At 40.6% G+C, this 23,310-nt stretch overlaps 1 protein-coding gene and 2 non-coding genes across 6 annotated transcripts in view; 2 read left to right on the top strand and 1 right to left on the bottom strand.

Moving 5' to 3' along the window:
• ASCC1 (activating signal cointegrator 1 complex subunit 1) overlaps window positions 1–23,310 on the top strand; it is a 114,793-nt gene that overhangs the window by 5,009 nt on the left and 86,474 nt on the right. For all 4 annotated transcript variants that reach the window (XM_053663949.1, XM_037130555.2, XM_037130556.2 and 1 more), the window contains exons 4-5: window positions 14,914–15,011; window positions 19,280–19,458. In XM_053663949.1, coding sequence (XP_053519924.1) covers window positions 14,914–15,011; window positions 19,280–19,458 — 277 coding nt within the window. The remainder of the gene's footprint in view (window positions 1–14,913; window positions 15,012–19,279; window positions 19,459–23,310) is intronic.
• Window positions 4,499–4,631, bottom strand: LOC119038221 (small nucleolar RNA SNORA41). Its single transcript, XR_005080381.2, has one exon. It is a non-coding gene; the product is annotated as a small nucleolar RNA SNORA41 (small nucleolar RNA).
• On the top strand, window positions 9,192–9,298 carry LOC119038211 (U6 spliceosomal RNA). The gene has a single exon (XR_005080372.2). It is a non-coding gene; the product is annotated as a U6 spliceosomal RNA (small nuclear RNA).

Genomic DNA, 23,310 nt, shown 5'->3' with positions numbered 1-23,310 from the left:
AAACCTTGTATCCATCTGACAACATACATAGTTATTAGAACATTATTGACTATATTCCTGATGCTGTACTTTACATCCATCCCCATGACTATTCTGTAAGTACTGATTTGTACTTCTTTATCCCTTCACATTTTTCACTCATCTCCCCAATCCCCCTACCAGTGGTAACCATCAAAATGTTCTCTGCATCTGTCAGTTTCTTTCTGTTCTGCTTCATTTATTTTGTTTTTAGATTCATTTGTTGATAGGTATATATTTATTACCATTGTGTTACTCATATTTTTTTCTGTTGATGGTAATGATTTATTTTTTAATTAAAAAATTTTTTTAATTGTATTTTTTTCCATTACCATTGAGTCCTCTTAGGCCCTTCTCCTCCCACCATGATCACCACATTATTGTCCATGTCCATGAATCCTTTTTCCTTTTCTTAAAAAAGATTTTATTTATTTATCTTTAGAGGGGAAGGGAAGGAGAAAGGGAGAGAAATATCAATGTATGGTTGCCTTTTGTGTGTCTTCTGCTGGGAACTGGCCTGCAACCCAGGCATGAGCCCTGACTGGGAATCGAACCCTGATCCTTTAGTTCGCAGGCCTGCGCTCAATCCACTGAGCTACGCCAGCCAGGGCTCCTTTTTCCTTTTTGATCAATCCCCTCCACCCTCTAACCTCCTCAGCTTTAGGTGTCATCCTGCTCTCTATGTATGAGTCTGTCTTGTCTTCGCTTATTAGTTCAGTTTGTTCATTGGATTCCACATACGTGTGAAGTCATATGGTATTTGTTTTTCTGTGAGCGGCTTATATCACTTAGCATAATGTTCTCCAGGTCTATCCATACTGTTGTAAAGGGTAAAACTTTATTTATTTATTTTTTTTACAGCTGAATAGTATTTAATTGTGTAAATGTCCCATAGTATTTTTTTATCTACTCATCTACTGATGGACACTTGGGCTGTTTCCATATCTTGGCTATTGTAAATAATGCTGCAGGGAATATAAGGATGCTTATATTCTTTTGAATTAGTGTTCTGAGTTCCTTTGGACATATTCCCAGCAGTGGGATCACTGGGTCAAAAAATAGATATATTTTTAATTTATTGAGGTATCTCCATACTGTTTTTCACAGTGGCTGCATTAGTTTGCATTCCCACCAGCAGTGCAAAAGGGTTCCCCTTTGTCCACCTACTTGCCAGCACTTAATTGTTGATTTACTGATGATAGTCATTCTGACTGGTATGAGGTGATATCTCATTGTGGTTTTAATTTGCATTTCTGTGATGATTAGTGATGTTGAGCATCTTTTCATATGTCTGTTGGCCATTTGTATGTACTCTGGAAAAATGCCTATTCAGGTCCTTTGCCCATTTTTTAAAATATATTTTATTGATTATGCTATTACAGTTGTCCCATTTCCCCCCCTTTACTCCCCTCTACCCTGCACACCCTCTCCCACCCACATTCACCCCCTTTAGTTCATGTCCATGTGTTATACTTGTAAGTTCTTTAGCTTCTACATTTCCCATGCTATTCTTGCCCTCCCCCTGTCTATTTTCTACCTACTGTCTATGCTACTTATTCTCTGTACCTTTTCCCTCTCTCTCTCCTTCCCACTCCCCTGTTAATAATCCTCCATGTGATCTCCATTTCTGTGGTTCTGTTCCTGCTCTAGTTGTTTGCTTAGTTTGCTTTTGTTTTTGTTTTAGGTGTGGTTATTAATGATTGTGAGTTTGCTGTCATTTTACTGTTCATATTTTTTATCTTCTTTTTCTTAGATAAGTACCTTTAACATTTCATATAATAAGAACTTGGTGATGATGAACTCCTTTTACTTGACCTTATCTGAGAAGCACTTTACCTGCCCTTCCAGTCTAATTAAAGCTGTGCTGGATACAGTCATCTTGGATGTAGCTCCTTGCCTTTCAGGACTTGGAGTACTTCTTTCCAGCCCCTTCTTGCCTGTAAGTCTCTTTTGAGAAATCAGCTGACAGTCTGATGGGAATTCCTTTGTAGGTAACTGCCTCCTTATCTCTTGCTGCTACTAGGATTCTCTCTTTAATTTTAATCTTGGGTAATATAATTATGATGTGCCTTGGTGTGCTCCTCGGGTCCAATTTCTTTGGGACTCTTAGCTTCCTGGATTTCCTGGAAGTCTATTTCCTTTGTCAGATTGGGGAAGTTCTCCTTTATTATTTGTCCAAATAACTTTTCCACTTGTTGCCTTTCCATTTCCCCTTCTTGAATAATTCGGATGTTGGAATGTTTGAAGATGTCCTGGAGGTTCCTCCTCATTTTTTTGAATTCTTATTTCTTCATTCTTTTCTGATTAGATGTTTTTTTCTTACTTTTGGTCCGCACTGTGATTTGAGTCCCAGTTTTCTTTTTATCACTATTGATTCCCGGTATATTTTCCTTTATTTCACTTAGCATTGTCTTCATTTTTTTCATCTAATTTGCAACCAAATTCAACCAGTTCTGTGAGCGTCCTGATTACCAGTGTTTTGAACTGTGCATATGATAGGTTGGCTACGTCTTTGTCACTTAATTGTATTTTTTGACCTATTCTTTTATTTGGGCCAATTTTTTTTTGTCTTGACACTCCTGTTACGTAGTGAGGGGCGGAGCCTTAGGTGTTCACCAGGGTGGGGAAGCCCACTTCGCTGCTACTTGTGATGCTGTATGTGGGGGAGGGATCTGAGTGGGAACAATGGTGTCTGCTCCACTCTCAGCTGGGTTTCAGTCACTTCCCCCGCTACCCACAACTAAATTGGGCCCTTCTGGTGCTGATTCCCGAGTGGGCGGGTTTGTGTATGGTTCAGGACCCTGTGCCTTTGCCCATATTTTAATGGGTTGTTTTTTTGGTGTTGGGTTTTGAATGTTCTTTATAAATTGTAGATGTTAACTCCTTTTGAGATGAATTGGTGAATGTGTTCTTTCATTCAGTGGGTTGTCTTTTTGTTTTGTTGATCGTTTCCTTTGCTGTGCAAAAACTTTTTAGTTTGTTGTAGTCCCATTTATTTTTTTCTTTTGTTTCCCTTGCCTAGGGAGATATATTCATAAAATATTGCTATGAGCAATGTCTGAGATTATGCTGCCCATCTTTTCTTCAATTATTTTGTCTTTTAGATTCAGTTGTTGGTAGATATATATTTATTGCCATGTTATTATTAATATTTTTAATTTTTTTTTCTTCTTAGAAATGACCGTTTGACATTTCATGTAATACTGGTTGGTGGTGATGAACTCTAACTTTTCTTTTTCTAGGAAGCTCTTTTATGTCCTTTGATTCAAATGATAGGTTTATGGGCAGAGCAATCTCTGTTGTAGGTCCTTGCTCTTCATCGCTTTGAATATTTCTTGCCAATCTGTTTTGGCCTGAAATGTTTCTGTTGAGAAATCAGTAGACAGTTTTTTTTTTGTTTTTTTTTTAGAGATTTTATTTGTTTTCAGAGAGAAGGGAAGGGAGGGAGAGAGAGTGGGAGAGCAACATCAGTTAGTTGTTCTTGCATGCCCCCACCTGGGGACCTGGCCTGCAATCCAGCCATGTGCCCTGAAAGCGAATCAAACTGGAGACCTTTCAGCTTGTAGGCTTCTGTTCAATTCACTGAGTCACACCAGTCATGGCTCAGCTGATACTCTTATGGGAGCTCCCTTTTAGGTTAATAACTGCTTTTCTCTTGCTCCTGCTAAAGATAAAGAGAAACTGTGGTTTCTCTTTATCTTTAACATTCTGCATTTTAAATAAATGTCTTGATGAGGGCCTCTTTGGGTTCATCTTGTTTGGGACTCTGTGCTTCCTAGACTTGTATGTCTGTTTTCTTCACCACGTTACAGAAATTTTCTGTCATTTTTTCAAATAGGTTTTCAATTTCTTACTCTCTCACTTCTCCTCTGGCACCCCTATGATGTGAATGTTGCTTTTCTTGAAGTTGTTCCAGATGTTCCTTACACTATCCTTATTTTTGGGGGGTTCCTTTTTCTTTTTATTTAAAGGTTTCATTTATTTTTAGAGAGGGGGAAGGGAGAGAGACAGAGAAGAAGAGAAACATCCATGTGTGGTTGCCTTTTGCATGCCCCCCACTGGGGACCTGGCCTGCCTGCAACCCAGGCATGTGCCCTGACTGGGTGGGAATCATACCTGTGACCCTTTGGTTCTCAGCCTGTTGCTCAATCTGCTGAGCTACATAGCCAGCGCATGGATTCCTTTTTCTTTTAGCTGTTCTGATTGGGTGGTTTTTTTGCTTCCTTGTGTTCTAAATCACTGATTTGATTCTTGGCTTCCTCTAGTCCACTGCTGATTCCGTGTAAATTATTCTTCATTTCAGTTAGTGTATCCTTTATTTCTGACTGGGTTGGTTGTTGTTTTTTTTTATGGTTTCCATGTCTTTTTTTTATGCTGTTGAAGTTCTCTCCGAGTTCCTTGAACATCCTTATATCCAGTGTTTTGAACTCCATACCTAGTAAATTGGTTGTCTCCATTTTGTTTACTTACGTATTTTTTCCTGTGTCTGTCACACACATGCCCACCTTCAGCTTTGCTGAGAAAGAGGTGTTTAACTGTGTAACAGTTCCTTTCCCACAGAGGAATGCCACAACTGCTACCATCAGAACAGCTGCAGACCAGTAGCTGTGGAATAGTGGAATTTTTTTTTTCTGGAGTTTTGTTCTGTTTTTTCATTTGGGACATATTTCTTTGTCCCCTCATTTTGGCTGCCACCCTGTGTTTGTTTCTATGAACTGCTAAGTCTTCTGGTCTTGGTAGAATGTAGTAGGTGTTCTGTAGGGTCTAGTGGTGCAGCCTCCCTGATCACCCAAGCTAGGCACTCCAGGTCCCCCATCTTGCCCACAGTGGTGTGAGCTGTGTATACCCCCCCCCCATTGTAGGTGAGCCTTTATGGGGGGATTTACTCCTAGGCTGATGGACTTTCCACCAGGTGCATTGGCTGTGGGCCCCAAGGGAGGTACAGGCCAAGGTCAGTCACTGCCTGTGCTCTACCTGGGACCTCCTGGCATGAGCTATTAGAAGGCTATCTGCAGATAGCTGCAGCTTGTGCTGGGATTAGAGGTGCCCAGGCAAGGCCAAGCTGTGAACCAAGGCTGGGTGCTGCTAGTTTGTGGCCTGGGGCCACTTAGCAAGAGGTACTGGGCAGGCTGAAGCCAGATGCTGCTGGGTTATTTATTTATTTTTAGAGAGAGGGGAAAGGAGGGACAAAGAGAGGGATAGAAACATTGATGTGCAAGAGATAATGTGAATCATCTACCTCTTGCACACCCCCAACTGGGTACATGGCTCACAACCTAGGCATGTGCTGTAACCGGGCATCAGACTTGTGACCTTTTGAGTCACAGGCTGACACTCAATCCACTGAGCCACACCAGTCAGGGTGGAGATGCTGCCTGTTTTATAGATTTTAGGAAAGTAAAGCATGAGCCAGATGGGCCATTTTTATGGAAAATCCACTGGAAACAGCTGGGATAGGCTCAAAATTTGGATGGGGCAGGGTCTCAGGGAATCACCAGGTGGGACAGTGTTAGACCAGGTTGACGGAGAGTGATATATGGCACCCACCTGCCAGCCAGTTCTGTGGGGGGATCAGGGGGACTGTCTCAGGGACGGAAAAATAGCTTCTGCTGGCACTTTTGTCTGGAAGAGAGCTGCCCTTCCAGCTCTTGGCCTGGATGCCAGACAGTTCAGTTCCACTCAGTATGTTCCTGGTGTCTTTTGAGCTGCTACCCCAGAGCTGGTGCTCAGAGTGAGTGAGTATAAGTCCGTGTGTGGGCTTTTTAGGAGGCATTGCCTGGGACTCCAGTGTGTCCTTTTCACTCAGTAGAATTCCGTGCTGGTTTTTACAACCAGAAGTTATGGGGACTTCTCTTCTTGGCACTGGAGCCCTGGCCTGGGGAGCCTGGTGTGGGGTTGGGACCCCTCAATCCTCTGGGTACTTCTGTAACCGAGATATTCCTCCCTATTTTTATCTGTCACATATAGCTGTGGGATCAGCCTGTTCTGCATCTCTGCCCTTTCTGTCAGTTTTGATGTAGGACTTCCATTCAGCTAGATTTCAGGCAGTTATGAAATGACAGTGGTTCTGTAGTTTAGTTGTAATTTTGATGTGGTTGTGGGAGGATGGGAGTACTACATGGACCTATGCCACCATCTTGACCGGCTATGTATGTCCTAGAATTTCTAAGGACTGATTACATTTCAGTGTCATCATTCCATACATATCACCAAGTCTTATTAATTCAGCCTTTTAAGTGTCTTTTGAATCCATCACTTATCTCTTTGCTGACACCCTGCTGGTCTCTTCTGGATTACTTCAAATAGCCTGCTTACTGATTGATTCTACACATTGATTCTTGCTCTCTTTCCAATCAGTGCTTCACATTGAGGGTAGAATGGTCTTCTAAAAGGCAAATCTGATTATTTTACTACCTCTGTTTAAAATCCATCAACATCCTTCCATTGAAGATGGAATTATGTTCCATTAGAATAATGCCCAAACCTTGAACATGACTTATTAGCAGGCCCTGTATTTTTCAGTCTCAATTCATACTATTTTTCCTGGCTTTGCACTTAAGCCCAAATGGTTTTCTTTCTTTCTTTAAAAAAAAAATTAATTTATTTATTTTTAGAGAGAGAGGAAGGGAGGGAAGGCCAGGGTGGGGTAATCCGATTCACTGCTTTTTTGCTCTTATATGGGGGAGGGGTTGGAGAGGGGATATTGCAGCTGCTTGGCTGCTGGAAACTTACTCAGTACTCACCTTGTTTCCAGACGGTTCACCCACTTGCCACATGTGACTGGTATCCCTCTTGCTGTTGCCTTGGTGGTGGTTCTTAAAGTGGGTGTGTTTGCATATGTTCTAGGACCATATGGGCCCTTTAAATGGAGTCTCCTGATAGACCAACAGTTTCCTCTGTTGTCCCATCTCCCAACCCCCACTGGTTTTTACAGCAAGAAGTTAGGAGGCTTTATTTCCTGGCTCTGAACCCTGGGTTGTGCGGTTTGGCTTGGTGCTAGCATTGCTTGTTCCTCTGGTATCCTTCCCAGTTTCTATCTACCACTCGTGAAAGTATGAGCACCCGTTCGCTGGCTGGTGCTGCCACTGCTTCGCCACTGCTATCACGTGGCAGCCTCTCCTCCCCAGCTCCCTGTCTCCACCCCTACTACTCATCTGGATGAATATAGCTTCTTTATATCCTTTGTTGTCAGACTTCCATAGAATTAGATTTTCTGGCAGTTCTGGGTGTTTTTTTTGTTTTGAGGTTAGTTCTGATCTTTCTTATGATTGTGCAAGGGGGCAAACATGTGTACATATGCCCCCATCCTGCTGGAAGTCTGTCATCTTTATTTTCCAAATCATTGATTTGATTCTAGGCTTCATTCACTCTACTGTTGTTTCCCTGTAAATTGTTCTTTATTTTAATTTGCGAATCCTTCATTTCTGACTAGATCTTTTTTATGCTGTTGAGGTCCTCACTAAGTTCCTTGTGCATCCTTGTAATTAATGTTTTGAACTCTGCATCTGATAGATTGCTTGTCTCCATTTTGTTTAGCTCTTTTTCTGGAGTTTTTACTGTTCTTTCATTTGGGCCCTATTTCTTTGTCTCCTCATTTTGACAGCCTCCCTGTGTTTGTTTCTATATATTAGGAAGAGCTGCTATGACTCCATGTCTTGGTAGTGTGGCCTAATGTAGTCGATGTCCTCTAGGGTCCAGTGGTACAGCCTCCCCTGTCACCCCAGCTAGGTATTTGAGGTATACCCTTTGTGTGGGCTGAGTACACCCTCATCTTGTAGTTGAGACTTGGTTGCTGTTGGCAGATGAATGGGAGGGATTTACTAGTCTAGCCAGCTGCAAGGACTGGCTTTGACCCCTTACCATCAACATCCACCCTCTGTGGTGGATCAGCTGTGCAAGGGCAGGGTGCTGGTGCTCCATTGTGGTCTGTGGTTGTCCACCGGGTACACAAGCTCTGGGGGTTCCCGAGTCGTGCAGGCCATGGTCAGCCCCTACCTGTCTTTTGCCCAGGGCCACTCTGCCTGAGGTATAAAGCATTCTGAGATGGCTGATGCTTATGCTGGGCTTGGAGATTCCCAGGTGAAGCCTAGCTGTGAATCTAGGCTGGCTGCTGCTATTGCTGGGCCGCTGCTCACTGAAGCCAGCTGTTGCTTGCTTGTTAGGATTTAGGAAGTTATGAAGCATGAGCCAAGACCAGCCATACATATGGAAAAGCAACTTGAGTGGGTTCGTAAGTTGGGTAGGGCAGAGTCTCTGAGGGTCTCTAGGGAAGGTCAAACAATGTTAGACAGGTTGATGGAGTCTCAGATATGGCACCAGCTTGCCTGCTCTGTGGGGCAGAAGGTTCAGAAAAGGGACAATAATGGCTTCAGCTCACTTGATGCCAGACACGTCAGTTTTTCCCTGTGTACCACTGGTGCCTTTCAAGCTGCTTGCTACCCTGGTGCTGGAGCTCAGAGGGTGTGAGTCTTAGTGTGTGAGTCCTTGTGTGGGTTCTTTAAGAGGAACTGCTTAGGGTTCCAGTAGTTTCTCCCACTGACTCAGTTCCTGCTGGTTTTTGTAGCCAGAAGTTGTGGGGACTTATCTTCTTGGCACTGGAACCTGGTCTGGGCCCTGGTATGGGGCTAGGACTCCTTGCTCCTAACATATTGTTTTCAAATTTTTATCCACCACACATGGTGAGGTATCAGCCAGTTCTGCATCTGCATGCCCTCCCCCCCCCCGAGTCTGGGTGGAAATGGTTTCTTTAATTCTGTAGTTGTTAAGAGTTCCAATTTCTGATGGTTCCTATTAATGGTGGTTTTATATTTTAGTTGTAATTTTGATGTGGTTGCATGAAGAGGCAAGGCCTATGCTGCCAAGTCTGCTCATATGTTTTCATAAAACCCTCTACTTTTTTTCCTTTGTAGCATTTCTTAGTCTTGTATTTATTATTTATTAAAAAAAGATTTTTATTTATTTATCTTTAGAGGGGAAGAGAAGGAGAAAGGGAGAGAAACATCAATGTATGGTTGCCTCTTGTGTGTCCCCTGCTGGGAACTGGCCTGCAATCCAGGCATGTGCCCTGACTGGGAATAGAACCGCAATACTCTGGTTCGCAGGCCTGTGCTCAATCCACTGAGCTACACCAGCCAGGCTTGTGCTTCTTTTTTTTTTAAAAACATGTTATTTATGTGCTTGCTTCGGTAGTACATATACTAAAATTGGAACGATACAGAGAAGATTAGCATGGCCCCTGCGCAAGGATGACACGCAAATTCGTGAAGCGTTCCATATTTTTGGTTGCAGGCCAGGTCCCCAGTGGGGGCCACATGAGAGGCAACCACACATTGATGTTTCTCTCTCTTTCTCCCTCCCTTCCCCTCTGTCTAAAAATAAATGAATAAAATCTTAAAAATATATTTTATTTATATTTTTCAAGGATTTTTATTTATTTATTTTAGACAGAGGGGAAGGGAGTAAAAAAGAGAGGGAGTAGAATATCAGTGTGTGGTTGCCTTTTACATGCCCCTCACTGGGGACCTGACCTGGCTCACAACCCAGGCATGTGCCCTGATGGGGAATCCAACCGGCAACCCTTTGGTTTGCAGGCCCACACTCAATCCACTGATCCACAACAGCCAGGGCTATTTAGAGAGTATGGAAGGGAGGGAGAGAGGAAAAGAAACATCAATGCGTGGTTGCCTCAGGTGTGTTTCCTAATGGGGACCTGGCCTACAACACAGGTATGTGCCCCGACTGGGAGTCGAATTCATGACCCTTTGGTTCACAGGCCTGTACTCTATCCATTGAGTCCCACCAGCCAGGGCTAGATAGGAAGCTTCTTGAAGGCCAGCATGTGACTGTTGCATTAGTCCATAGCACTTACCAAAGACTGATATGCTTTTTCCAGGATCATGTTTATACATTGCTTGAAAACTTGGTTATCACTTCAATCTGTGCTTGCTTGACCATTTTCTGTCCCATATTAACCACTAATATGGTTAGCTTATGTGCCTAACTGGTTTCATTTGGGCTTACACCTCTGAAGATAGGCTTGTCTAGGAAGTCCATAAATTCTTTTTCTGTGTTGTATCACATGAATTAGTCTGTCCAGTCTTTTTTATGAGAGGAGATTTACAAATATGGAAATATACCTTTAAGTTTCAAGAGGCAATAGTTTCATTTTCTACAGCTTTGAGAGTATCCTGAAATACCTATTAAGGATAAAATTCTTCTGGAATTTGGCCACATGGGAAAGCAAATGTTAACTGTGACAGCTCACTTTCCTCTCAGGTTTCAGTGACATTTTCTTCTAAGAAATATGATTGGAGAAATTTGTGGCTCTGTTCCTGATAAAGTCAATGCAATGTGTCTTATTTAATGTGTATATCTGCTATTGGTAAAGTGTGTAAAAATTTCTCAGATTTATGATTTCAACTTTATCCTCTGAATTCTGTATTTTCTAATTAATACTGTATCAGATGACTTGCATGTTAGATTAGATATGGATTCTGTTAAATCTAATTAATAGACAGTATTTATTATGAAGATTCCTTTTTTATGAATCATTTCTGTAGGATTATCGAGATCAAGGGAAAAATTACCTGGCTAACGAATTTATAATCATAGCCTAGTGGTGGTTAATACCTATCTGTGGATTAGATCTAATACTGTGCTTTTCACCCTCAGGTGCACATTAGAATCACTTGAGGAGCTTTAAAAACTCTTGCTGTCTGGCCGCACCTCAATCCAATTAAATCAGAATCTCTGGAACTGGTGGACCAAGGTGTCATTAGTGTTTCAAGTACCCCGGGTAATTTCAGTGTGTAGACAAGATTGAGAAGCACTCAATCTGGTAGGAATTTCCATTCATATATTTAATAAAACAGTAGCCCTTCACAGTGTATCTGCATTATTGTAGTGACTGGCTTAGACTTTCCATGTAAACCTCCTTTGAGCCTGCCTACATTCTTAACTGGGTGGATGCCGTTATGGGCTTTATGAGGATAGCATGGACTGTACTGAGCTGTGTGCCAGTCACTGGGAAGCCCTTTTTATGTATGAATGCATTTATTTTTACAACAACCTTAGGCTAAATAGGTATTATTCACTTCATTTTTACAACTGAGGAAATAGACTTAGAGTGGGTAAATGACTTACCCAAGGTTTGTTTGAGTGTAAAACTTATTTAACCCTCAAATATTTCCCTTTCTAAGTAAGGTGAGTAGACAACTAACATTTTTGTGATAAGCTTGTCCACTAACAACTGGCCCCAAATAGGGCCTGGTTGAAGGCACCCCTTACTGATAAGGCCTGGAAAGAAAGTCCTGACAGAGCTGGGCAGTAGAATCTCTAGCCCAACACAGAAAAATTCCATGTAAATTGAGGAGTTCTAATCCTGTTTTAAACATCTAACCATCTTGGGTTTTTTTAGAAGTGCCTTACTGTAATAGATTTCAATGGAAATAATTGGGTGTGGTTAGCCCATCCAAAAAGAAATGCACACTCACACCTGTCAGAATGGTTATCATCAATAAATCAACAAACAAGTGTTGTCGAGGATGTGGAGAAAGGGGCACCCCCTGCACTGTTGGTGGGAATGCAGACTGGTGCAGCCACTGTGGGAAACAGTATGCAGATGCCTCAAGAAATTAAAAGTGGAACTGCCTTATTACCAGGTGTCTTATTACCAACTGCCTTATATACCCAGTTCCACCTCTGGGTATATATCTAAAGAAACTCAAAACAGTAATTTGAGAAGATGCATGCATCCCTGTGTTCATTGCAGCATTATTTATAGTAGACAGGAAGTAGAAGTGTCCCAAATGCCCATCAGTAGACGGACAGGTGGATGAGATAGCTGCGGTACATATATACAATGGAATAGTATTACTCAGCTATAGAAAAGAATGAAATCTAGCCCTGGCTGGTGTAGCTTAGTGGTTTGAGTGTGGGCCTGGGAACCAAACAACCATGGTTCAGTTCCCAATCAGGGCACATGCCTGGGTTGCAGGCCAGTTCCCAGTCGGGGACACATGAAAGGCAACCATACATTGATATTTCTCTCCCTCTCTCCTTCTCTTCCCCTCTAAAGATAAATAAATAAAATCTTTAAAAAAAGTGAAATCTTACCACTTGTGACAGTATGGTTAGACCTAAAGGATGTTATGCTGAGTGAAAAAAGTCAGAGAGGAAGACAAATACAGTATGATTTCACTTATATGTGGAATATAAAGAACAAAAATGCATAAACAAAACAGAAACAGACTCATAGATACAGAGAACAAACTGTTCTCTTGATGACAGGAGAAGAGGTTTGGAGGGGCTGAGTGAAAAAGTTGAAGGGATTAAGAAGTACAGATTGTCAGTTACAAAACAGTCATGGGGATGGAAAGTGCAGCACAGGGAACATAGTCAGTAATATCGTAGTAACTATGCCTGGTGCCAGATGGGTACCTGAGATAAGGGAGGACCACTTTGTAAAGTATATGATTGTCTACCCACTATGCCGTAATCCCTAAACTAATATAAAATAATATTTAAAAAATTAAAGCAGCCCTAGCTGGTGTAGCTCAGTGGATTGAGTGTGGGCCTACAAACCAAAGGATTGTGGTTTGATTCCCAGTCAGGCACATGCCTGGGTTGCAAGCCAGTTCCCGGCAGGGGACGCACAAGAGGCAACCATACATTGATATTTCTTTCCCTCTCTCCTTCCCTTCCCTTCTAAAGATAAGTAAATAAAATCTTTAAAAAATTAAAGCAAATTTACAGTTTTAGACATAGTCACCCCTACTATTGGGTTACTACGTTGAAATCATAGAAGCCAAAATACTGTTGATAATAGAGCATTTTTTTCTCTTAATTCTATAATTCAGTGATAGTCTCTTAGTGTTTCATAGCCTCTGAAACTTCTCTCCTGGAATCCAGTAGTCTCATTCACTGTAATACGTCTAATTACCATGGGTTCCAGAAAATAACCTTGGATCGTCGGAATTATTTGTACTAGGAGGGCTAGGCCCGTAATGTAAACGTATCAGTTAGTAGAGGGTGGAAGTGGAGTGTGCATGACTGACAGTAGGGCTGAGAATAGATTCCAGTCTCTTGTTGCCATGAGTTGTCAGTTCTTCTAATTGATCTAAACCTAGAAATCTGAATTTTTAGTTGAAATGTATCAATTTTTAGGTGAAATCTCCCAAATAAAATACGTCTATGTGAATTCAGCCCCCTGAGGTTTCTTGTTTTTTACTGTGCTTTTTAAAACATTTTTAAAAAAATATTTGTTTATTTTATTTTTAGAGAAAGAAAGGGAAGGAGAAAGAGAGGGAGAAGAACATCAGTGTGTGGTTGCCCCTCATGTGCCCCCTACTGGACCTGGCCTGCAACTCAGGCATGTCCTCTGACTGGGATTTGAACCAGCGAACCTTGGTTCATAGGCCGGAGCTCAGTCCACTGAGCTATATCAACCATGGCTGTGGCTGTGCCTTTTTTTTTTTTAACACTTTTTATTCCCTTTATTTTCTTGTATAAAATTATGTGGTGGCCACAGCTGGAGTCCTCTGCACAGAAACTCTGGTATGGGTCTTTATAAGATGTTCAGTGAATTCCTGATAGGGAGGCTTGGTAGACACAGTTTCTTTCCAGAGGCTGAGGGCGAGATAGCTGTAGGTCTTAGATATAGCATCACAGGTGCCTTGGTGAAGTTGCCCAGGGTCACAGTGCAGTCTCTGGCTGAGGTGTAGCAGTCTTGGATACTGGCCATCATCAGCAGCTTCTTGGGCACAGTGGCTTAGGTGCAGGGCCAGGGATGAGGCACCCCAGTACAGAGCCACAGCAGCTGGTCGCCTTGTAAGGGATAGTGTGGGCCTTGCCAATTTTGTTCCCCCACCCCAGTAGCCTCATTGCACAGGGACAGTAGAGGGCTTGGCTAGCTTGGTGGCTCCATGGATAGTAGTGTCTTATTTCCTTTGAACACTTAACACCCAGACCTACATGTCCATTGTAGTTCCCAGTGGTGACAAAGGCCTTGAACTGGGTCCTCTGGCCAGCACATGTCTGCTTTTGCACGGGCATAATCTTCAAAATGTCATCCTGCCGATACCTCCATGAAAATGTCAATGATCTGAGATTCCTTGATGGGATGGAGAAGAGATAGATCTCTAGGAACCTGATCTTCATCACCTTGACCAGGCATCCCAGCTTGGGGACAGGGATACACTCCTTGTTTTTGCCTCTGAGCGAGCTCTGTGGCCTTAGTCCCCACCCCTGACCATAACTCCGGCTATGACCTCAGCCCCGATGCCACTGTCACTTCCTAACCCTTCGTGGAAGCTGCTGCAGCCTCTCATTCCAGGGCCCCCAAGGCCTGCAGGCCCTCCTGCAGCACCTGCGTCATTCACTATTTGGTGTTTCCTTGGGAAGAAGCTACTTGCTGCTTTTGAATCTGTCCTGAATGGTGAACCCTGCTCTTTGCCAAGCCCTTTACCCTTATTTAATTAATCAAGGATAATTCCTTTAGGATTATCTCAGAGTATAGTTAATTTGTTCTCCAAAAGGACAAGGTTCTCCCCTTCTCAAACTGTAGTCCCATTGGTGGCTGAATTGTCTGAGACTGTACCAACTTTCACCAAACTGCAGACCCAGATTTTGAGAAGCAAACAGGTATTGGGCACAGTTACTACTGGTATATCTTTACATTGGATTGGGCTGTAGGACATCGTTTTGTCAGTGAGTATAATGCTGCATGTTATGTAAAGCTATATGACTTGCAGGTGTCACCCCAGATATTGAGCCTTTACTGAAGCCCTTCTCTGTAAGGGAGTATCTCTGGCTATATAAGATTTAAACATGATGCATTTCTTTATTTTGATACATTTTTGTTTAATCTCTAATAATTAATTTTTCTTTATATTATAGGCATATAGTTGGAAAGAGAGGGGACACAAGGAAGAAACTAGAAATGGAGACCAAAACTTCTATTAGTATTCCTAAACTCGGACAAGAAGGAGAAATTGGTGAGACCCAGTATATATGTTACAGGTGCAGCCATTTTTCATGTGTATGGAATGATGTAACCTAACCCAGGTGTTATAGTGACTATCCTTTATGAGGTTGTGTAGCTGTTGGCCTTTTTATGATATATCAGTATTAATCTCCAAATGAGGAAAGATGTGGTTAAACAACCTTATTGTGATTGAGTACCTGAGTCTTCATTTTATACTTTAGCATGTACTGAGGGGATAAAGCTTCCCTATTTTGTTGTGATTAGATTTCTTTTATGCTTTAGTAGCATAAAAGAAATGGTGTTTGAAATGGTGTTTGTGAATTGTTTCAAGTTAGAATTAGAGAAAACCAATGAAACCTACAAATTTGAATGAAGTTCAACCCTTTCCATAAGTATTTCCTTGTTTTTACCTTGCTTTGTAGACTATGAGTAATGATTGAAATACCAAGCTGATTCTGGCTCTGGCCAGGTAGCTCAGTTGGTTAGAGCATCGTACCAATATACCAAGGTCGTGGATTTGATTCCTGGTCAGGGCACATACAAGAAGCAACCAGTGAATGCATATATAACTGGTACAACAAATTGATGTTTTTTTCTTTCTCTCTCTTCCCCTTCCTCTCTCTCTCTCTCTCTCTCAAATCAATAAATTTAAAAATAAATAAAAAAAATGCCAAGCTAATTCAGCCCTGGCTGAATTGTATCTATGATTCTGTTCCTGTTCTGGTTGTTTGTTTAGTTTGTTATTTGGATTCAATTATTGGTAGTTGTGAATTTATCGCCTTTCTAATGTTCACCGTTTTGATTTTCTTCTTTTTCTTATATAATGCCCATTAGCATTTCATATAATAATGGCTTGGTGATGATGAACTCTTTTAGTTTTACCTTGTTTGGGAAGTACTTTATCTGCCCTTCCATTCTAAATGATAGCTTTGTTGGATAGAGTTCCAGGTTGTAGGTCCTTGATTTTCATGACTTTGAATACTTCTTGCCAGTCCCTTCTTGCCTGCAAGGTTTCTTTTGAGAAATCAGCTGCTAGTCTTATGGGAACTCCTTTGTAGGTACTCTTTATAGGAACTATCTGCTTTTCTCTTAAAGATAAAGATTATCTGTCTTTATCCTTTGGCATTTTAATTATGATGTGTGTTGGTGTGGTCCTCTTTGGGTCCAACTTGTTTGGGACTCTCTGTGCTTCCTGGACTTGTATGTCTGTTTTCTTTACCAAATTAGGGAAGTTGTTTTTCATTATTTTTTCAAGTAAGTTTTCAATTACTTACTCTTCCTCTTCTCCATCTGGCATCCTCTATTATTCAGATGTTGGTATGTTTAAAGTTGTCCCATAGGTTCCTAAGACTCTCCTTGTTATTTTGAATTCTTTTTTCTTCCTGCTGTTCTGATTGAATGCTTTTTCCTTCCTTGTGTTTCAAATTGTTGATTTCATTCTTGGCTTCATCCTCTTCACTGTTTTCCCTGTAGATTTTTCTTTATTTCACTTAATCCATCCTTCATTTCTGCCTGGGTCTTTTTTATAGCGTTGAAGTACCCAAGGAGTTCCTGGAGCATCTTGATAACTAGTGTTTTGAACTGTGCATCTAACAGTTTGCTTATCTCCATTCCATTTAGTTCTTTTCTAGAGTTCTTTTCTTTCACTTGGGCCATATTTCTTTGCTTTTCATTTTTGGCAGCTTCCCTGGGTTTGTTTCTGTGTATCAGGTAGAGCTGCTTTGGCTCCCTGTCTTAGTGCACCTGTTAAGTTGAGTGGGGCAGAGCCATAGGTAATCACCAGGGCTGGGCCACCTGTGTCACTACTGTGTCGCTTTGTGTTGGGGGAGGGCTTGCAGAAGAGACTGTGCCTCTGCCTGCCTCTGGAGTATTGCCCAGGAGGAAGCTGTCTCCCCACTCACACTTCACTTTCTTCCTATATGCCGCTAGTGCCCTTCCAGCTGTTGCCCTGGTGCTAAATCCCAGAGAGGGGTGCGTCTGTGTGAGTCCTCAGTCTGTTGCAGGCCCTTCAAGAGGATACAGTTTCTTCTGCCGCCCTAACCCCCACTGATTTTTACAGCCATAAGTTATGGGGACTTATCTTCCTGGTGCTGGAACCCTGGACTGGGTGGTCTGATCCCTCATTCCCAAGATATCCCTCCATTTTTTTATCCACCACACGTGGCGGGACTGCCTGTTCCTGTCTGTACACCTCTCTGTGCCTCTCTGTGTCTACGCCCCTCTTGTCTGGAGGAATGTGGCTTCTTTAAATCCTTCATTGTTGGACTTCCACACAGCTCAGTTTCCTGACAATTCTGGTGATAGATGTTTTGTAGCATAGCTTATTTTTTTGGCGTAGTAGTACACAGAGGCAAGGCCTGTTTACCTACACCTCCATCCTGACCGGAAGTTTCATAATAATTTTTATAACATGGTATAAATGTGGAGACCTTAGTCATTTTAAGATACTGAATCATTCCAAAATGTATCCAGAAAAGGGTAGGTAGTGTAAAGATTAGATTTTGATTTAGAAAGCACAGATATTTCAGTGTGCAAAATGAGCGTGTCTAATAGTTAAAAGTAAGAATTTGGCGGAACTAATTTAATTGAAAACAGGAGGATAAACTGGCTTATTGGTCTTTTAGGGGAGTAATGTATATGGAAAAATCAAATTTGTGGGTTAGATTAAATTAAGTTGTGGAACCAAGAATGCTGTTGCACTGGTGTGATATTTGCTGCCATGTATTCATTTTCTTTTGCCTCTCCTTAATTAGAGAGACTAGAGAAGGAGATGATCTAGTAGTAGGTTTTAATTTGTCCTCTAGACATAAAATTTACCATTTTGACTATTTTAAGGATTGACTTCAGGAGCATTTAGTACATAATACAGTGTTGTGCGGCCATCACTACTATCTTGTTTTAGAATACTTTTTATCACCCCAAAAGGAAAAGCCATGTCCATTAAGCCAGGGGTTGTCCAACCTGTGGCCCACAGGCTACATGCAGCCCAGGATGGCTATGAATGTGGCTCAACACAAAATCGTAAATTTACATAAAACATTATGAGAGTCTTCATGATTATGCGTTGCCATGTGTTTAAAGTGTGGCCCAAGGCAACTCTTCTTCCAGTGTGGCCCAGATACGCCAAAAGGTTGGACGCCCTTGTGAGCAGTTATTGCCCATTCCTTCCTTCCCCGTCTTTGAGTACCACTAATCTGCTTCATGTCTCTGAATTTGCCTGTTCTGGGTATTTCCTGTAAATGGAAACATACACACAGTATGTGGCTTCTTTGATCTCTCTGTTTTACTTAGCATCATGTTTTCAGACTCACCAGTATTTTCGCATGCATCAGTTCCTCGTTCCCTTTTTTTATAATACTCCATTGCATGGAGATAGCGCTTTTTGTTTATCAGTTGATGGACATTTGTATTTTTTTCACATTTTTGGTTCTGTGAACATTTGTGTGCAAGTTTTTTTGAACACCTGTTTTTACTACTTTTGAGTTTCTATGTAGGTGTGAAATTGCTGGGTCATATGATATTTCCTTTTTAACTTTTTAAGGAACTGTCAAACTTTTTCATAGCAGCTGCATTGTTTTGCATTCCCATCAACGTGGCACGAGGGTTTACTTTATATCTTTTGAACTCATTTTTCTAGTTCATTAGCTGGTTTTTAAGGATATTCTGTTTTTAGCCCTGGCTGGGCAGCCCAGTTGGAGAGTTGTCCCGATATGCCGGGGTTGTGGGTTCAGTCCTCTGTCAGGGCACATACTGTAATCAACCAATAAAGAAGTGAGTAAGTGCCACAACAAATCAATGTTTCTCTCTCTCTCTAAAATCAATTTTAAAAAAAGAAATCATTAGGCCCTGACCGGTGTGGCTCAGTTGGTTGGGTGTCGTCCTTCTTGCAAAGCAAAAGGTCACTGGTTTGATCCCTGGTGAGAGCACATGCCTGGGTTGTGGTTTCAGCCCCTGGTCTGGGCCCATGCAAGAGGCAACCAATCAATACTCTGTCATGTTGATGTTTCTTTTCTTTCTTCCTCCTTTCCCCCGGGTCTAAAAATAAATAAATAAAATCTTTAAGAAAACCCATTAAGTTAAAAAAGAAAGGATATTCTGTTTTTAGATCTTATTCTGCTTAGATTGAATTCATTTTATTTCTTACACTTGGTATTGTTCCCTGTTCAGAATTATATACATATTCAGGACAGCTCCCTACAGATGACAGTATCTAGAGGTCACCTGTCTTACTAGCATTTGATGATTTTTGAGTGCGTTAACCCCTTTTTTTGTTTGCAGTAATCACTGGCCAGCATCGAAGTGGTGTAATTTCCGCCCGAACTCGGATTGATGTTCTTTTGCTCACTTTCAGAAGAAAGCAGCCCTTCACGCACTTCCTTGCCTTTTTCCTCAATGAAGTTGAGGTTCAGGAACGATTCCTGAAGTTCCAAGAGGAAGTACTGGAGAAGTGCTCCATGGTAAGCAGCAAAACAAAACAAAGCAAAAGGTTTAAGAGAAAATGATGGTACAAAACAACAATGGTTCTTAATTGAAACAGTAGATACAAATCTCTTACCAAAAAAGGTAACCATTTCTGATGTTTCCTTTTAATTTTGAGCTGAAAAAAATACATATAGACATATCAGCACATAAGTGTCTATATATTACTGAAATATTCTTTAAAAATTTTTTTCATTTATTTTTAGAGAGGGGAAGGGAGGGAGAAAGAGAGGGAAAGAAACATCAATGTGTGGTTGCCTCTCATGTGCCCCCTACTGGGGACCTGGCCTGCAACCCAGACATGTGCTCTGACTGGGAATCAAACCAGTGACCCTTTGCAGGCTGGTGCTCAATCCACTCAGCCACACCAGCCAGAGCTTACTGAAATATTTTTAAAAAATTTTAAGACACAGAAAGATCATCTTAATATACACAGTATCCTGAACCTTGTGGATGGCGATGTCAGTGAAATGCCACCTCAGGATAGTCAGGGCTAATTTGGGGTTAGTAACAAAAAACAAATGCATATGAAATTTTTAAACTTATGTAACAGTGAAATGCTAGTGACCAGGATAATAGCAGATAATTTAGATTAAAATAAGTTTTAAAATTCTTTTGGATATACGTTTAGGTAATTTAAAGAAGTATTGATTTTTTAAAAAATTATGAAAGTAATATATACTTATAGAAAATACAGAAAGGATTAATGAAAAGTCACCCATAATCTCACCACTGATAGATAATATTGTATGTTTGTGTGTGTGTACACACACACATTAAAAAAAAGTGTCTTGTATATGGTTTTATATCCTGTTTTCTTTGAAATTTAACATTATACCATGATTATTTCTTTAAAATAATTTTTTTATAATCATTAAATTTCTTTGAAATTTAATCATTATACCATGATTATTTTGTCATTGAATAAAAACCTTAATAGTTTACCTTTGCTTTGGAGACCGGGAAGGAAATTATAGTAGTGATTACTAAAATGATGTGATCTGATTTCAGTAACTGTTCAGATGACTTGATTTTTAATGGCTGTGTGCTATTCTGATACAGGACTATATAATAATTTATTTAATGTTTATTCTGTTTATTATTATAAATAATGATGTTATGAGTGTTCTTCTGCACTAGTCTAATTAGTTTCTTACTTAGTAAATCCCTGGAAGTGGAAAAAGAGTATGTATGTGTTGGAGGCTTTTGATATTATATCCAAATTACCTTCAGAAAGTGCTACAGCATTTTATACTCTAAACTATAGCTTTCTGTAGGTTTTCTTTCCTACCCTTGCCAATCCTGGGTGTTAATATTCTTTTATATATATATTTTTGTAATCCAGTGGACAAAAAATATTATTAGCTTATTGCTTTATTGTTCATTTATTTGATTATTCGTAAATTAAGACTTTTCCATATGTTTAACTGTTCTTCATGTTTTGGTCGATTTTTCTCTGAGAGTGTTCATTTTGTAATGTATTTGTAAGAACTTCATATATAATAAGGTCAGTATTATTTCATAACTTACATTTAACTTTTTGGTTCTTTTGGAATGTATTTTGGTATTTAGTAAGAGGTAACCCCTGTTTAGATAAACTGCTTATCCCCAGAAGAATTTAAAAATTTTTATTTTACCTTAAAAATTATGATGTAGTAAAATGGACTTTTTTGGGTATACATTTCTATGAATATGAACACATGTATAGATTTGTATAGCCACCTACCATAATCAGGGTACAGAATAGTTGTAGCACATCAACAAAGTCCCTCATATCCCTTCATAGGTGACTCTTTCCTACCCCAAATCCTGGCAGTCCCTGATCTCTTCTCAGTTACTGTGGTTTTGTCTTTCTGATAATGCCACAGAAATGGAATCATACAATGTGCAGCCTTTTGAGGCTGCCTTTTTCACTCAGCATCATGCCTTTGAAATTCATTCAAGTTGTTTATATGTAGTTTTTTCCTTTTTATTGCTGAGTAGTATTCCACTATATGGATGCACCTGTTTGTTTATCCATCCACCTATTGAAGGACATTAGGGTTGTTTTCAGTCTTTGGCAATTATGAATAGAACTGCTGTATAAACATTTATGTATAGCCCTGGCTTATGTGGCTCAGGGGACTGAATGCTGGCCTGCAAACCAAAAGTTTGCCTGTTCAGTTTCCAGTCAGAGCACATGCCTGGGTTGTGGGTAAGGTCACTAGTTCGGGGTATGTGAGAGGTAATCAGTCGATGTGTTTCTCACACATCAGTATTTTTCTCCCTCTCTTTATTTTATTTCTTTAAAGTGAATAGCCAGGAGTGAGATTGCTGGGATATATGGTAGGTATATGTTTAACTTTATGAGAAACTGACAAACCTTTTCAGAGTGTCTGTACCATTTTGCATTCCCATCAGCAACGTGAGAGAATTCCAGTTGCTTGGTGCCCTTGTCAGCATTTGGTGTTGGCATTTTAATTTTAGCCATTGTACTAGTGGTGTGATATCTTATTGTGGTTTTAGTTTGTATTTCTCTAATGGCTAATGATGTTGAACATCTTTTTATGTCTTTTTTTTTGCCATTCTATATCCTCTTTGGTGAGATGTACATATTTTGCCCATGTATCCTAGATACAAGTCCTTTTAAAGATAGGTGATTTCCAAATATTTTCTCCCAGTACATAGCTTGTCTTTCATTCTCTTCTTAATGTCTTTTGCAGAGAAAAGTTTTAAATTTTTATAAAGTCCAATTTATTAGTTTACTTTTATAGATCATACTTTTGATGTCGTGTCAGAGAACTCTGCCTAACCCTAAGCCACAAATTTCTAAGACTTTTTATAGTTTTTCCTTTTTTTTCGTTTGCAGGCCAGCATTCAATCCAGTGAGCCACACCAGCCAGGGTGTAGTTTTCTTTTTTTTAAATGTTAGACCATGATCCAGTTAATTTTGTATTAGGTGTAAAGTTTTGGTCGAGGTTATTTTTGTGCATGTGGATTTCCATGCTATGTTGTTTCAGTCTTATGGTAATGAAAGGAGTAAAAGCCGGGGAATAAAAGAGAATAGTGGTTAATATCTTTGACTGTGGAAAGGATAGACCTTGGTCAGATTCTGAGTTCCTTGATCTGTGCAGACTCGGCAGGTGAATCTCTTCAAATCTTTACAGCTTGCTTTGGAAAGTTGCAGGAAAGATTAAGTGAGGTAATACAAAGTATTTGGCAAGGCACTTGATACATAATAAATATTTAATAAGTGGTAGTGGCTACTTCTGCTATTTTTAAGGCTGGTTAGGTTAAAGTTATTAGTATTACTTGCAGTATTAAGCATATAGAGCCATGGCAGGTGCGGCTCAGTGGATTGAGGGTCAGACTGGGAACCGAAAGATCGCAGGTTTGATTGGCAGTTAGGGTACATGCCTGGGTTACTACAGGCCAGGTCCCCAGGTTGGGGCCATGACTGACGTTTCTCTAGCACATTGATGTTTCTCTCCCTCCCTTTCTTCCTCCCTTCTCCTCTCTCTAAAAATAAATAAAATCTTAAAACAGAAAGAGTACATGAGGGCTGCTTTTGATAATTCTGGGCAAGGTAAGTGAAAATGTTTGGGGTGAAAAATTTTTTTTAAATATTTTTTATTTATTTATCTTTAGAGGGAAAGGACAGAGAGAGACAAATATCAATGTACGGTTGCCTCTCATGTGTCCCCTGCAATCCAGGCATGTGCCCTGACTGGTAATCGAACCGCGATCCTCTGGTTCACAGGCCCGAGCTCACTCCACTGAGCTACACCAGCCAGGGCTTGGGGTGAAAATTTTTATAAGATCTTTTTTCTTCCTTCTTTTCTCCCTTTTTC

The sequence above is a fragment of the Artibeus jamaicensis genome, unplaced genomic scaffold (genome assembly GCF_021234435.1).
Source record: "Artibeus jamaicensis isolate MK-2021 breed Jamaican fruit bat unplaced genomic scaffold, CSHL_Jam_final contig_332, whole genome shotgun sequence".
Taxonomy (NCBI): Eukaryota; Metazoa; Chordata; class Mammalia; order Chiroptera; family Phyllostomidae; genus Artibeus; species Artibeus jamaicensis.
This window is presented reverse-complemented; position numbering and strand designations above follow the sequence as displayed.